The sequence below is a fragment of the Cyprinodon variegatus genome, unplaced genomic scaffold, assembly GCF_000732505.1.
Source record: "Cyprinodon variegatus isolate N-32 unplaced genomic scaffold, C_variegatus-1.0 Scaffold594, whole genome shotgun sequence".
NCBI lineage: Eukaryota > Metazoa > Chordata > Actinopteri > Cyprinodontiformes > Cyprinodontidae > Cyprinodon > Cyprinodon variegatus.
In genome coordinates this window covers 134,468-148,344 of record NW_015151047.1, presented here as the reverse complement: position 1 = coordinate 148,344, position 13,877 = coordinate 134,468, and the positions used below count along the sequence as shown (strand labels likewise).

At 36.3% G+C, this 13,877-nt stretch overlaps 1 protein-coding gene across 24 annotated transcripts in view; it reads right to left on the bottom strand.

Moving 5' to 3' along the window:
- The window catches only part of LOC107096037 (voltage-dependent P/Q-type calcium channel subunit alpha-1A-like), a 104,694-nt gene that overhangs the window by 45,446 nt on the left and 45,371 nt on the right, over positions 1 to 13,877 (bottom strand). For 17 of the 24 annotated variants that reach the window (XM_015392492.1, XM_015392494.1, XM_015392507.1 and 14 more), the window contains exons 11-26: positions 13,228 to 13,434; positions 12,688 to 12,800; positions 10,742 to 10,854; positions 10,514 to 10,645; positions 10,213 to 10,285; positions 9,363 to 9,480; positions 8,951 to 9,018; positions 8,668 to 8,774; positions 5,008 to 5,058; positions 3,366 to 3,534; positions 2,559 to 3,187; positions 2,109 to 2,458; positions 1,881 to 2,013; positions 995 to 1,124; positions 591 to 650; positions 372 to 478 (exon numbers count right to left, since the gene is read on the bottom strand). In XM_015392492.1, the coding sequence (XP_015247978.1) occupies positions 372 to 478; positions 591 to 650; positions 995 to 1,124; positions 1,881 to 2,013; positions 2,109 to 2,458; positions 2,559 to 3,187; positions 3,366 to 3,534; positions 5,008 to 5,058; positions 8,668 to 8,774; positions 8,951 to 9,018; positions 9,363 to 9,480; positions 10,213 to 10,285; positions 10,514 to 10,645; positions 10,742 to 10,854; positions 12,688 to 12,800; positions 13,228 to 13,434 (2,560 nt within the window). The remainder of the gene's footprint in view (positions 1 to 371; positions 479 to 590; positions 651 to 994; positions 1,125 to 1,880; positions 2,014 to 2,108; positions 2,459 to 2,558; positions 3,188 to 3,365; positions 3,535 to 5,007; positions 5,059 to 8,667; positions 8,775 to 8,950; positions 9,019 to 9,362; positions 9,481 to 10,212; positions 10,286 to 10,513; positions 10,646 to 10,741; positions 10,855 to 12,687; positions 12,801 to 13,227; positions 13,435 to 13,877) is intronic. The other 7 variants (XM_015392509.1, XM_015392516.1, XM_015392517.1 and 4 more) reach the window with 3 other exon arrangements.

The following is a 13,877-nucleotide window of genomic DNA, read 5'->3' as shown; positions in this document are numbered from 1 at the left end:
TTCTACAAAATGTTTGATGTAAAGCAGGTGAAGGAGGGCTTTGAAGGAAATGTTGCTTTGAAATAAAATGATTACAGAAATATAAGATGGACAGGATAGAGAACATGTAGAAAATAGGACTAGCAACTCCAAAAAAATAACAATGTCAAAATGGGGTTAGGGTACAAAAAAATGTATGATAAGTAACATGACACATGGAACAGAAAAAATAAACAAAAGAGTATACTAGCAAGGACTGGAAAGGGGAAAAGACACTGACAGCTAAAGAGTATGAGAGGTTGTACTCCAGGGTACAACACAATTTAAGGAATTAGGCATGATGAGGTGCAGGAGCAAGGAAAGGAGAGGAGAGGGAGAGGAGGGAGACTTACGTGAAGGCAAAGGCCACCAGAGCACCACTAACCACTATAAAGTCAAGGATGTTCCACAAGTCCCGGAAATAAGAGCCCTGGTGCAAGACCAATCCCAGGTCCACCATCTAGAACAGGGACAGAATCCATGAGCATAATGCTTGTGACACTCAAAGTTTGGAGTGGGTTTGCATTTGAAACCTTCTACAACATTTAAAAATGCATTTAATACTTTTTTACCTTTATCAACATCTCAAATGTGAAAACTCCAGTAAAAACATAGTCAAAGTAGCGAAGTACCTGAAGAAAGAAAAAATACATATATCTAAGGAAGGAGAATAATGGTGTTAAGGAGAAGAGTTCTTTGCATATTAAAATTCTTCCGGGAAAAAATGTAATCAAGGACTTTTTATAACTCAAATAAATTTCTTATATGGTTATATTATGAAACAGATAATCTGATTCATATACTGTAAATTTAATTGCTTCTATGTTTCAGATGTTTAATTACTGGATCAGTGATATATAAGAAAGCAATAAGGGAGGCAACTGAGAGAAAGACAATGACAATATGGACAATGAAAAAGTGGAATAAATGATATCCTACATATAACTGTTAAAACAATGTACTTTGACTTTCTTACATTGTTTCGAGGTGATTCGGGCCAGACAGGATCTTCAGCTGCCAAGGCGATACTGCTCATAGCAATGACCAACAGGATGCACATCTCAAAGTAGCGAAGGGTACAAATGTAGTGGCACGCCCGCCGAAAGCTAGAAGCAGCGGAAAACATTATAATTTCTTCTCAAGTAGAGGTTATAGCACAAACATTAGCACAGAATATGAGAAAAATAAAAATGTCAGGATGGAGGTAAGACAAGTTAATCACAATCCCTTATGGTAACAGAACTGGTTTTCATAAACTCAGGGATTACCTGTTGCCAGACATTAGTAGAATTCTGTTCATTGTATTAACTAGTGAAGGTAAACAATTGGGTTCCTTTTGGCAGATTATACTTTTTTGTATTTGTCTGATTAGAGCTTATATTTAAGGCATCATAATTTCCATATTGTGGTCATTTTGCAATATAACATAACTTAATAGTTCTTTTCTATGAATCTTTTTTTTTTCTTCAATGTTCATTGGTTTAATATTGCATTATTACTTGAAATGTCTTTATGTGGAAGAAAACACTAGTGAAACACTTGTTTTTTTGTCAGGGAAAAAAGCAATCAAGCATGCACAAAAATATACACTTGAGCTTTATGGCTCATGAAACAGTATTTCCAGAAGGAGAAAAAGTAAAAAAAAAAACAAAAAAAAAAACAAACATTGTGTATTTAGGCAAAATGTCTGTGTGTATTGTACCTTTTTTTAGTAAAATTGCCACTTTAATAGAAATCTTATTTAATTAAGTTCTGTGATGAAAGACTAATGAATAAATCAAATTCAGATGCCCTCTATGGATTTAATTCATGTATCATTTTTATCATTATTTCTGTGTGCTGTTTTGTTTCATAAGTCTTACGGGTTGGTAGTGGACAAGATGAACATGGAGCTGTATGGAGGCATTGGCCTGGGTCCTCCTTCACCTCCCTTATCATCATCATCGTCCTTATCTTCCTTTGCCGGCAGAGGCTCAGTGTTTGCATTTTTATTGACTTAATCATACACCAAGAAAAAAAAGTTGAGATTTAGATGAGAATTTGTTTTGCAGTTTTACATGAAAGCAAACAGTTATTTTCATTTACCCTACCTTGCAGAATTGCATTAATAGATGGAAAAATTGGCATGTCCACTGCTGTGTAGTCTGGATGAGGCAGCCTGATCACACTGTGTGCCCGGTGATGGCCGATGTTTCCATAGCTGTCCAACGTGACCAAACTACCATGAGTGCCGCTGTTAGTAAGATGGAGGGCAGATCCAAAGCCAGGGGCCACTGTGTAATTGGCAACTGGATTAGAATGACCTTGGCCATGTGGGAAAGGGCCAGAAACTAGTTTGGTATTCATTAGATTGTCCATATCCTCACTGTACTGGCTATTCTGTCTGGAGAGGCTCTTTTGGATGGGACGAGTGGTTGAGAGATTTGGGACACTGCAATCCCTATAGAAAGCAATTAAATAGTTAAAAGGGATGTAGGTCATTGAGAATATCACCAAAGGTGAGAAGTATATAAGCCTACAGGGCACAAGGGTATCCTTACCTCCTTCTGTGCTGGCACATCCTTCTTCCCTCTCCCTCTGGTTGATTGCCATGACGACTTCTTCTTGGCCTCTTCTCACCGCCTTCACTAGATCCTTCATTTTCTCCTGCTTCCCCACCGCCATTCATCCCCTTACTCTTATGCCTCCCTGATTTTCCAGCACCTCCACCACCCTCTCCTCCTTCTTCTGCATTTTTTCGATGTGACCTGGTCCTTCTGTGCTCCGACTGTCCTCCCCCTCGACTGCCACTCCGATTGTGGTGATGCCGTCTTGGTGGTCTCTCCTCTGAGCCTGGACCTGGAATAACTGTAGCATCCAACCGGACATGGGACTTGTGATGATGCTCACCTTTGCGACTCCGCCTACTTTCAGTGGACTCCCCTCGATCCAAAAGGGCCCTTGATTGGCCAGAGCTACCTCCACCTCCCACTCCTACTTGACCATGTTGGTCTTGCACCTGCGTCTGTTTGTGAAGGTCATCAGAAGAATGGTGCTGGGCAACACAGAGATCCAAATCATTGGTAGTGGTCTTGTTGGTGTTGTTGTTTCGATTTTCACGGGGATCAACAACTAATGGTCGATCCAGATGAGTTTTCATGTCAGGCCGAATTTGACGTGAATGGTTGACCTACAAGAACATAAGAGGGCATAGGAAGGGCAAAATATAAAGGAATCAACAAAAGGCATAAAGTAAAGTTCTATAGACATTTTAACTAGATTTGAAGTGAAAATTGTATAATAACGCCAGCCAGCTTGTGTACACTGATAGCACAAGGCTAAGGGCTAGTTTATGCCTGATGCTTTACATTGTTTTGTTCTTCCCTCCCTGTCCTTGCCTTCCAGCGGTCATCAGGGTCCAGCTCATTATAGAGGGCCTCGCGACTGGATGCCAGAGTCTGCTTCCTCAGCTCTTTGGTTCGCTGTTCCCACACTGATTTATTGATACCCTTATTGTGGTTCTTCTGTTGTTCTTTACTAGAGATAAGGAAAAGAGGAGACAAGAACATTGCTAGCATTAAGATCTGTTTTTAGGCTTTATTTTGCAAAAATTTACTCTCAAATGAAGGTGATGCGTGAAAATTAACACCAAAAATGTAGGTACATAAAGTAGCAAGGGCATAAAGACACAGTGGGGCCCACAGACATTTAGGGGTCATTACACTCGGTGTATAAAACTGGGCATGTCTCAATAAATCATAGCTACTGCTGACCACACAGGCTGCCAACACGAGAGCCAGTTTGGCCTTACCTACTGAACCATGTGTGGAAAAAATCTGTCTTAAATCTTTGTCAATAATTAACAAAACCTGTACTTATGCAATTTGTTCTGATATTAATGCTATTTTGGAAAAGCACTTTTATGTAGTTGTCAGTGGCCAGCATTCCCTTTGATATATATATAGAAAACTATCGGAATAGCCAAAGTTTGGAGAAAGAAAAAGAAGGTCATTTCAACTAGAGAGTTTAGCTAGCATCTAGACATAGCAGACCCAAGACCAAAGTAAGTGCAATTGTCATCTCATGAGAGCTTACTTAAAGTCTCTTGATAATTCATCATATTTTCATATATATTATTGCTGTTCCACAGTGGAACAGAAAGAAGGCCTGGGTTAAAAATAATAAGGCCTTCCTGGATGGTGAACATTCTCCCAGTGCATGGGCGGTCTCTCTAAGGCCACTCTGGCTTTCTTCAACAGTCCAAAAGCATTATTGGTAGAGTAATAGGTCTCTTTAAATTGTCCATTGGAGTGAAATTGTGTGACAGGTTGTTTTTGTTCTGTATGTTTATTTTGTAATGGACGGGTGTCTTGTCTAGAATGAATCCATCTGTCGATCAAAGATCTTCTGATGTAGGAACCAGCTGCAACGTGTCTACTATGAGTTATTTAAGAAACCTGAAATACTCTTTGGTCTTGGCTGCTCAAACTAGGAATAATCTAAACTATGGTTCATCCCTCCATTTGTTGAAAGAAAAGACTGACTTCTGGTGACAACGACACAGAACATCAACTAAGTTGAGTAAATCAATCCTCGAAAATACTTTTAGTAAAACTACACCCCTAGAATCACCACTGAGTTGATCAAATGTGCTACTACTGGTCGGGTTTTTCTCCCCCCCCCAAACTACAACCATCTACTCCATTGTCTCTTAAGGCCAGCCTTCAACCACAATAAAGCATTAGCAGTGCTGCATGGAGCAGGCAACAACAACAACAAAAATCAACCAAAAAAATAAATAGAAAAAATTAATTAAACAAAAAAAAACCTGTAACACAAAAAAGCCAACAAAACAGCTAAAAAAAAAACCTAGAATGTTGGTTTTAAAGGGAATTTCAAGAACAAAGGTAAAAAGGGGAAGGAAGCTGCTCTCAAACACAAAGAAGGCAAAGAATGGTTGTAAAGTCAAACATAAGGAATTCAGAAATGAATAAACAAATAAATAAATACCAGTCCAGAAAGGGGTCGGATGCGTTGTGACACTCACTGTGTACTTTGTTGCTGAGGAGGGAAACAGCTGGTGAGTGAAATGGCACAACATAAGAGGAGGATTTCATTCCAAAATGGCCAATCCATCCACCATTTAACTAAGAGTGTGCCAACTATATAAACTATACAACAATTATTCAGAAAATATTTCTGATTTGCTTATTTTGTCAAGAAATTATTTTGACATTTTGGAATACAATCCTTAACAGAGAAACACAATACAAAATGCACATTAAACAGTCACCAAAACAATGACTCAGGAGAGTACTCCACATCTTGATCAAAAACTGAACATTTTATGTATGCTTGGCCTTTTTGTGAAACTCCTTGCATAGCATGTTTTCCTATGACCTTGAATGTATGAAACATGGAATCTTGTGAATGAATTATTTAAAACAAAAAAATGTAGACGTATCCAATAAAGTTTGGTTTTACTTTGAGTTTATTTCCAGTGATCAAATAATTTATCGATATTAGAAGCAGCAAAATAGATTTTATTGTTTATTTTATTTATTTGTACACTGTATCATTTTATATCAGTTTATGTCTTCAAGTTGATGTTTGCTGCTTCACATAAAGCTCTTTTGTTTGCATTTTTGGACACATTATTGTAAGATGCAGTGTATTCTGCAATAGGAGGGTTTGATTCAGAGCACCCCTAAAATAATACCATTGTTTTTTTTAGGGTTTTATGTAGATTTTTTTTGCAGTCTTTGGTCTGAAACTACCATAGAATATCTTCTTAAAAGATCCTTTATGCACCAGTGGTCACCTCATACTGAAAATCCCTTCTTTGAAATTCCTTCTTTTTCTAGAAGGAATTTCAATGTATTTCCTAAATCCTTACACAAGTCTGGGATTTCAAGTGGAATTCAATTTGAATATTCACCATATGTTCTAAATTTCCCAAAGATTTAAACATCTTTTCAAATATAAATAATTTCAGCAACATGTTTTTCATTTACAGAATGTTTTTTTTTTTTTTTTTTTCGAAAACAGTCCCTAGAAAGTAAATGACAGGATCCAGCTCCTGCAATTTAAACAAAGGCAAAACATGCAATCCCAGGGGAAAAAAATGATCACTAAAACATCGACTCATATGCTTACATAGAAGGGACAGAACAAATTAAGTTAAAGAAACAACAATTACTTTTGTAATGATAAGCAAATTCACAGTTTTGTCAGACACTGTGTGTAAGGATCCTTCGCATAAGCATTAAGTGGTAAAGTCAGGATACTCTGCACCTGTCAAGAGTGTTATCTCCCTGTTGTGCAGACCATATTGAGGTGCAAGCTTATACATGCAAGACAGCGTGTTTAAGTGGGAGAGGTTGAACTTTACCAGTGACAAAAAGAAAGACCCCTGTGTATCCAAAGAGGAGAGATCAAAGTGTCTACTGGCCAGAGTGTTGGCACAAAGCAACATACAGTATGTGTGTCCATATGCGTTTTTCTACTAATACGACATACTAGGTGTGTGCTACCTTACTTTGGGAAAATATCTTCTGTTTTACTTAAGATTTGCATCGCTAATAAATAACAACAGAATGAGTTGAACCTTTTTGTCAAAGACATCAATCAACAATGTCACTTTTCAGCTAATAGTCTCAAGTCTAATGATGGACCAAACACTGAGAAGAAGGCGGTGTTAATATTTAGGACAAACAGGGGCGTTAAGTTGTAAATGACCATTTAGACATCTTCTCCAAATTTGCTTTTTCTATCACACTGATATGTTTCAGATTATCAGTGCTCAATTATTGCTTATTTCATTTGCTAATATAGAATGCCATTAAAGCTAGCATGGTAGAAATGTATAGGGATTAACTAGGGTTTCTGGAGAGCTAGGATTAATTTCACAAGCCACACCAAACCTGAATACTGCTGGACCACATAATCAAGAAAACACATTAATAAGAATAGTGTATAACAAGGTTAAGTAGACTTTTCTAGACTGTATGATTGATATTTAATTTTTCAATTTCAGCTTTTATTATTTGCATATTTTTTAACTTGTTTATAGGACCTTGAGATAAAAATATGTGAAGTTTATTGTAGAAATGTTTCATTTTTAAAATTATTATCATTATTTATTCCTCTAATTAATATTAATAATTATCAGACTGCACAGCAGCGCAGTTTGTAGCACTGTTGCCTAGAAACAAGAAGTTCCTGGGTTTGATTACCAGCCCGAGGTCTTCCACCATGGATTTGACTGTTTTCCCTATACATGCGCAGGTTCTCTCTGGGCACACTGGCTTCCTCCCAAAGTCCAAAAACACTGTTAGAAAAATTGGATCTCTCTGAATCGCTTTTAGGTCGAATCGGAGTTTGCCCTGCAATAGACTAGACCTGTCAAGGGTGTTCCCTGCCTTTCACCAACAGACTGCCGGAGATAGGCACCACCCTCACTGTCAGCCTCACAGACAGGCGGAAGATTATTATGGATGATTATTATTTAATCCAACTCTACAACTTAAAATTTCATATATCATTTTTTGGCCACTCTACTCCAAATTACCAGTAGCACTAGCAAATACCTTATTTAATTAGTGCGACCTGAACTAGTCTTGCACCTGCTCTCCTTTGCTCAAGAAATCTTTGTAAATCATCTGTATTTAAGATTTAAATAGACTGAGCATATCATATCAACTATAGAACACTGGTACTTTGCAGATATGTAAACTTAAGAGAAAAAAAATAATATTAGGCATAAATCTGCTTTAAACCTTTTTTTTTCTTAAGTTAATAATTTTTACTTCAGAAAATAGGAAATTGTGCAAAGAAGAATCAATCAATGTGCAAGATCTGTGTCCTACTACCCACCTATATTGTATTCTGTATAATACAGTACATGGTAAATTGGAACATATGTTCTACGGGGTAATTTTAGCTGTCGTATGCAAAGTACTAAGTAGAGTTAAAAACGGACATAAAAAACGCACCCAAAACAGACAAATGAAATGGTATAGAGAAGACAGGGAAGTAAATGACGTAAAATGACATCTCATTACTCAATTAACTACCTATATATATAAACTAAAATAAGAAAAATGTAAAAATGATATATTCACATTTTTTATTTTGGTTTATTTTTCCCCATCCACATTTTACTGTAGCTGGGACTAAAACCCTATAAGCAAATGTGGCTATTTCATGAAAGATTTTTGGTTGCTGAATACTTACTTAAAAGCTGGCCATATCAAAACATGTTCAAAATGAATGAAATATAGAATTATTTATAACAACTGATTAAACATGAATTTCAGTGTACACGTACAATAAAATGTACTACAAGATGAGCAGAAACATTGTCTTTTAAAAGTCCTCCACCAGCTTGATCTCTCCCCAAAGTATTATTATTTTTTTTTTTTGCATACTTATGAAAATACTGAAAAATGCGAATGAAACCTTGTAGGAACTCTCATTTAATGTAGATATCCAAATATTTTAAGTCTAATTTAAACAGAGAAATATAAGGTAGGGAGACAAATGAAAAGTAAAAAAAAAAAAAAATAGAAACATAATTGATAAGTGTAAGAGCTGCTTCCAGTATAGCTTGTAGGCATCCTGATATAGAGGTTAAAAAATAAGAGAGGAGTGTCAATAATAGAAACTCACGCTGCAATGGAAAGGTTGGCGGCTGACAATGGGCTGACTTCAGCCACCTCCTTGGCTTTCTGCAGAGCGATCTTCTGACTAGCAGCTTCCTCTTCTTCCTGTTCATCCTGCAGAAAAATTATTGCAGAAAAAAACAAGCCCAATGTGACCGAAACAAGAAGGACGTAAAGAATAAATTAGGGAAATAAACAAAACAACTTTTTATTCATATAATATTCTCTGGTTGATAAGAAGTTTTAAGAAATACCAATACAGTTTGAAGCTAAGTTGTGTAGTACTTTACCTTGGTCAATTCCTGTGCATTGGCTAAATTGTCCACAGCGATGGCCAAGAACACATTTAGCAACGTATCTAAGCATAGAGTCAAAGAATTACAGTTCATTGGCAATTTGGTAACACAAGAGTACAGAACACCTGTGAGCTAACAGTGATAGACACGTGTTTTATATAATTACTTATTAATATATAGAGACTGAACATACAATATATATCAAATAACATTTCAATAATATATGTATGTTAACGTTATAATGCTTAAACTGTATTGTTATTGAGTATAACTGCTCAATGATTGGTAAACTTGTGTGTTTGTTTGCGTGTTTATGGAAAACAGGTCATTGTATATTAATCATGGTGAGCACATATTCATGTGTAAATCCACCATATTTCATGACCACATCCCCGTTAAAGGATACAGTTGCCAAACAGAGTGAGCACAATGAAGAAGACAGAAAAGGCCATCCCTTTGTTAACTCCACCCTGGGACTGAATGCCATCATACATCACCATGTTCCAGTCCTCGCCTGTGAGGATCTGTAACAAACACAATGTCCAACACGTTTACACCAGGAATCGGTGATACATGGAAAATAACAAAGCCACATTTGGCCATTTTATTACTACACAAAGCAAGCCTATAAAATCGTGGAAACCAAAGCCTTTTTAAATAGTTTTTTTTATTTATGTTGATCAGAACTTCTAAAAACAGAGACTCAGGTGTTTCATATAATGGAAATAGATTGATATGATTTTTGTTACATACAGGAGAGAATAGGGAATACCAGAATAAGAATTCAAACAGATCTGAAGCGATTGTGCAAAGAAGATGCTTTACTCTGTAAGATTCAACTTAGTGAACAATTAATTATAAGAAAGGACTAACTGCCACCCACTTGGAAAAATTATTTCTTTACATCTTTCCATGGGATTTTGTCTCACTTATGAAATGTATTCTAATTGCAGTTTTAATTTTAAACAATTTTTCAGCCTGATAAATACCACCAAAGTTGAAATCATTCTTACTTAAATACTTGTTCCTTTTTTTTTTTTTTTTTTTTTTTTTTTTTACACATTTTATTAGAGGTGCAGATAAAATGTTGCATTTGCTCATTCATATTATCCTTAATAGGGACTATAATAATATTGGGAATTCAGAGAGAGAATTATTTCTTGATGTCCAAATCATTAAGACAAAACAAAACTAGGTTTTGCAATAATTTTCCCTAAATCTCATCTTTCCTCTTTTAATGCATTGTCTCCACTCACCTGAAACACCGTCATTATTGCTGCAGGGAAGGTATCGAAATTGGTCGGAGGGGTGCCATTTTCAAAATTAAACCTAGTAGGAGGCGAGGAAATAGAGTAAAATATGAAAAAAAAAAAAAAAAAAACAGCAATTAGCAGTGTAACCAGATTTGTTTCACAAGTACAGCTTATTACGTTTCAAAAAACAACTTTAAAAATTATTCAGAAACTGTCAATTAACAGAAAGCTGTCTCTTGGTGGTAAACGACAGCAAATGAAGTCTATTATGAGGGGAAAAAAAGAGAGCTAAGACAACACTGACTGTCCTCCGAAGAGCTGCATGCCCAGAAGGGCAAACACAACTATGAAGAGGAAGAGCAGGAAGAGCAAGCTGATAATGGATTTCATGGAATTAAGCAGAGAGACCACAAGGTTGCGCAGCGATGCCCAGTACCTGATAAAAAGACAGAGGAAGTGCATAAGAAGTTTTGCTCAATGATGCATAAAACGCAATGTTTATTTTAGATGGAAAATGATCATTTAAACTCACTTGGTGACTTTGAAGATTCTTAATAACCTGAGAGCCCGTAGCACGCTGATGCCAAATGATGTGCCCGGTTGGATGATTGACCATAATACTTCGAAAATGCTACCACATATGACCTGAAGCAAATAGAAAACCATTTTATGTATTTTGTTAAATATGGAAGTTATACACAGTGAAAAAAAAGCATGCAATAGCAGAACAGATTAATTTGCGTGAAGGCAGGGGTGGAAAAGGTGTTTGCACGTATTCTTCTTACGTGTGTATACATAAGGAGGGTACGTGCAATGCTGTAAGAAATGTTTTGCATCATCAAATTAAAGGAGCAGAATAAGAATAATAGCAAATAATAAATTATGACATTTTATTAACATTAGAAAGATATCCAAACAATCCTGGTCCTATGTGAAAAAGAGTCTCCTAAACTAATAACTGAACATGGAAATGTGTTTATTATGATCAAATTTTTCATAAAATTCATATAAATCAGTTTGCAACATTTGGTGCAAATTTGGCACAATGGTGCCAAATTAAAGGCATTATTTTATTCAAGGGGGAGAAAAGGGTTTTCGGACATGTTTTTGAAGTCACACAGCTCTGGTTTTGTAAAACCTACAGAGTCTGTACACATATCTCCAGAAACTAGTACTTTCAAATTACCCAATGAGATATATCACAAGCACGTGGGATTTATAATATTATTTTACTGGCCAATGGCATTTTTGGTATGCAAAACGTTTGTGCACAAACTATAAAAGTGGAAGGTACACAAGTACAGGTATAGTCTACAGACTGCCAATCCTTTGTTGCACTCTCCATGTCTCTCATGCACAAAACATTTAAACGTTAATGGTGAAACTCTAACTTGAAAAATTCAGAAATACCCAAGCATTTCATGTTTGGTGTAATGACAAAATCTACTGTAGGAGCAGCCATGATGTCAACTGAATGCTTGACTCACTGTGAAAAGGGTTACAAGCAGCAACACATTGCTGAACCTCCTTTCTTAACTTTCATCTATTTTCTGTTCGAGATGATATTTCAGTTGTAGCTTGATCCTACAAAGAGCTTAGTGACTGTTCTTTCTTTTGAAATGACAACAAATTAAACCAGTGTCCCCTGGATACCGACATGCCAGCCCCGGGTGTAGTGATCAATAGTTCTGCCATGACAGAGTTGCATAATACATACTGATGCAGCCTAGTAAATGAAATATTGCTTCTAAGAAAAATATATAGTCATTTATTAAAAAACTGGTTTGGATAACAGCTGGATGATTATGAAAGACTCCTACATCAAGTCTGGAGAACTCGTAAAAATTGTTCGTACCTGAGAGAAGGTTCAAAAAAGGAGAAAATAGTGAATGTGACATTTTTGCCTAAATCATTGGTATGAACAATTGAAGAATGCATTTGTTTGTACCAACGCTTCTTGCACAAGGCCAAGTGATGTAAACTATGACAGATGATGCCCTAAAGTACTTAAAATGATTAAGGTTTTCTGGTGTTCTCCTGATCTTTTAGAGTTATTCATATATAAAGGCTCACCACAGTCCCATCTTTTACTGGGATAATTGTGGATTTCATTGCATTATTTCACTAAAGTTCTATAGCCTTACCCCTCATTCTCACAGATTCTGTCATTCATGTATTTTCCTCTCTGCAAATAGAAGCCATTCCAGTTAACTTGGTATTCCCCGCTGCCTCTGTGGTGCTGCGGCATGACTGGGAGCCCTCCTTTGTCAGGAATATGGATTAAATCTATTTTTGATTCAATCAAAAATAGATTTTGTTTAGATCAGGGCCTGTTGCCGGAGTTGATGAAGAGTTAATAAAGTTTGTTTTCACATGGAGACAGGTTGGTTTGGATATGCTTTTTCACTCGTTAAATAATCAATTCATTGGGCAGACACATTTTTTTTTCACACCACAGTTAATACGCTGCAGTCTTACAATGCAGTCAAAACAGTTGAAGGACGAGTTGAGGTAGGCCTGTCTTCCAAGGCCATACAACTTAACACACATCTCAGTCAGGAAAATCCCCAGGAAGATGAATTCAGCATAAACTACAGGAAGAAGAAAAGGAGAAATAAATATGTTAAAAAAATTAACAGCAAAGCTTTGAACTCAATCTGATGCAAGCCCAGCATCTCATGGCAACCTTTTCGAGCTTAGGTAAAAAAATAAAGATCATCATTTAAGACAATAAAGGGGTGAGATTATCGCAACTGGATTAGTGGGAAGGAAACTAATAAAAAGAGTTATATCTCCACATAATGATTATATTCTTATGTTAAACATTTAAATAAGCAGCTCCTGGTCTCTTTTTGCTGCATTTAACTGTTAATGTTACTACCAGCTCTTTCTTAGATACAGGCAAATTACCAAAACATTTGCTAACCCACTCCCTTATTGTATGCTGTGATGCCAGCCTTTCTGTATTTGTAGGACCAATATGTACATCAAGTGAGCTTGTGTTCCCCTCCTACTCACATAGAAAATCTGAAAGTGGTTCAGGCTGGTCGTAGTGCACCACAGCAACACATAGTGTGTTAAGGCCCACCAAACATAGCACGGTCCAGTAAAATGCCTGGGACTTGACAACACGTCGGACAAAAAAACGAAACCGCCGCTCTCGCCGCTTAAAAGTTGAACCTTCGAGTTTTGAGCTCTTTAAGCTGGCACGAGCAAATGGTGAACCTGAAAAATATAAAGCGAGAGAGAAAAAACAGACTCAGAGTGGATTATATCAAAATTGGACTAACTGCATGATCTATCTGGACAACATTGAGAAGTAAAGGAGAGTAATTTCATCCTAAACATCACTGACAGAAAAAAATGTAGTGTTTCTAAATTCTAAATACATGACAAGTGCATGAACTCTAATGGAGCCATTAAACCAGTGTAAGCTTATAGTAAACTTCCCTCTGACTACAGAATCAAACACTAACTTCACTGATTTTATTTGAATATAGTAAGGTAAAGCAAAAGTATATCAAACATAAAGGTTACTTTGCTTGTCGAAAAATTACCTCATAGATTAAAATGTCATGTTTCTGCACTTTTTGGTTCTGTTTAAGTTTTCTTTTTGAGTTTTCAGTTAAATTTTGTGTTTTCAAGTTTATTGTTTTTTTTTTTTTTTT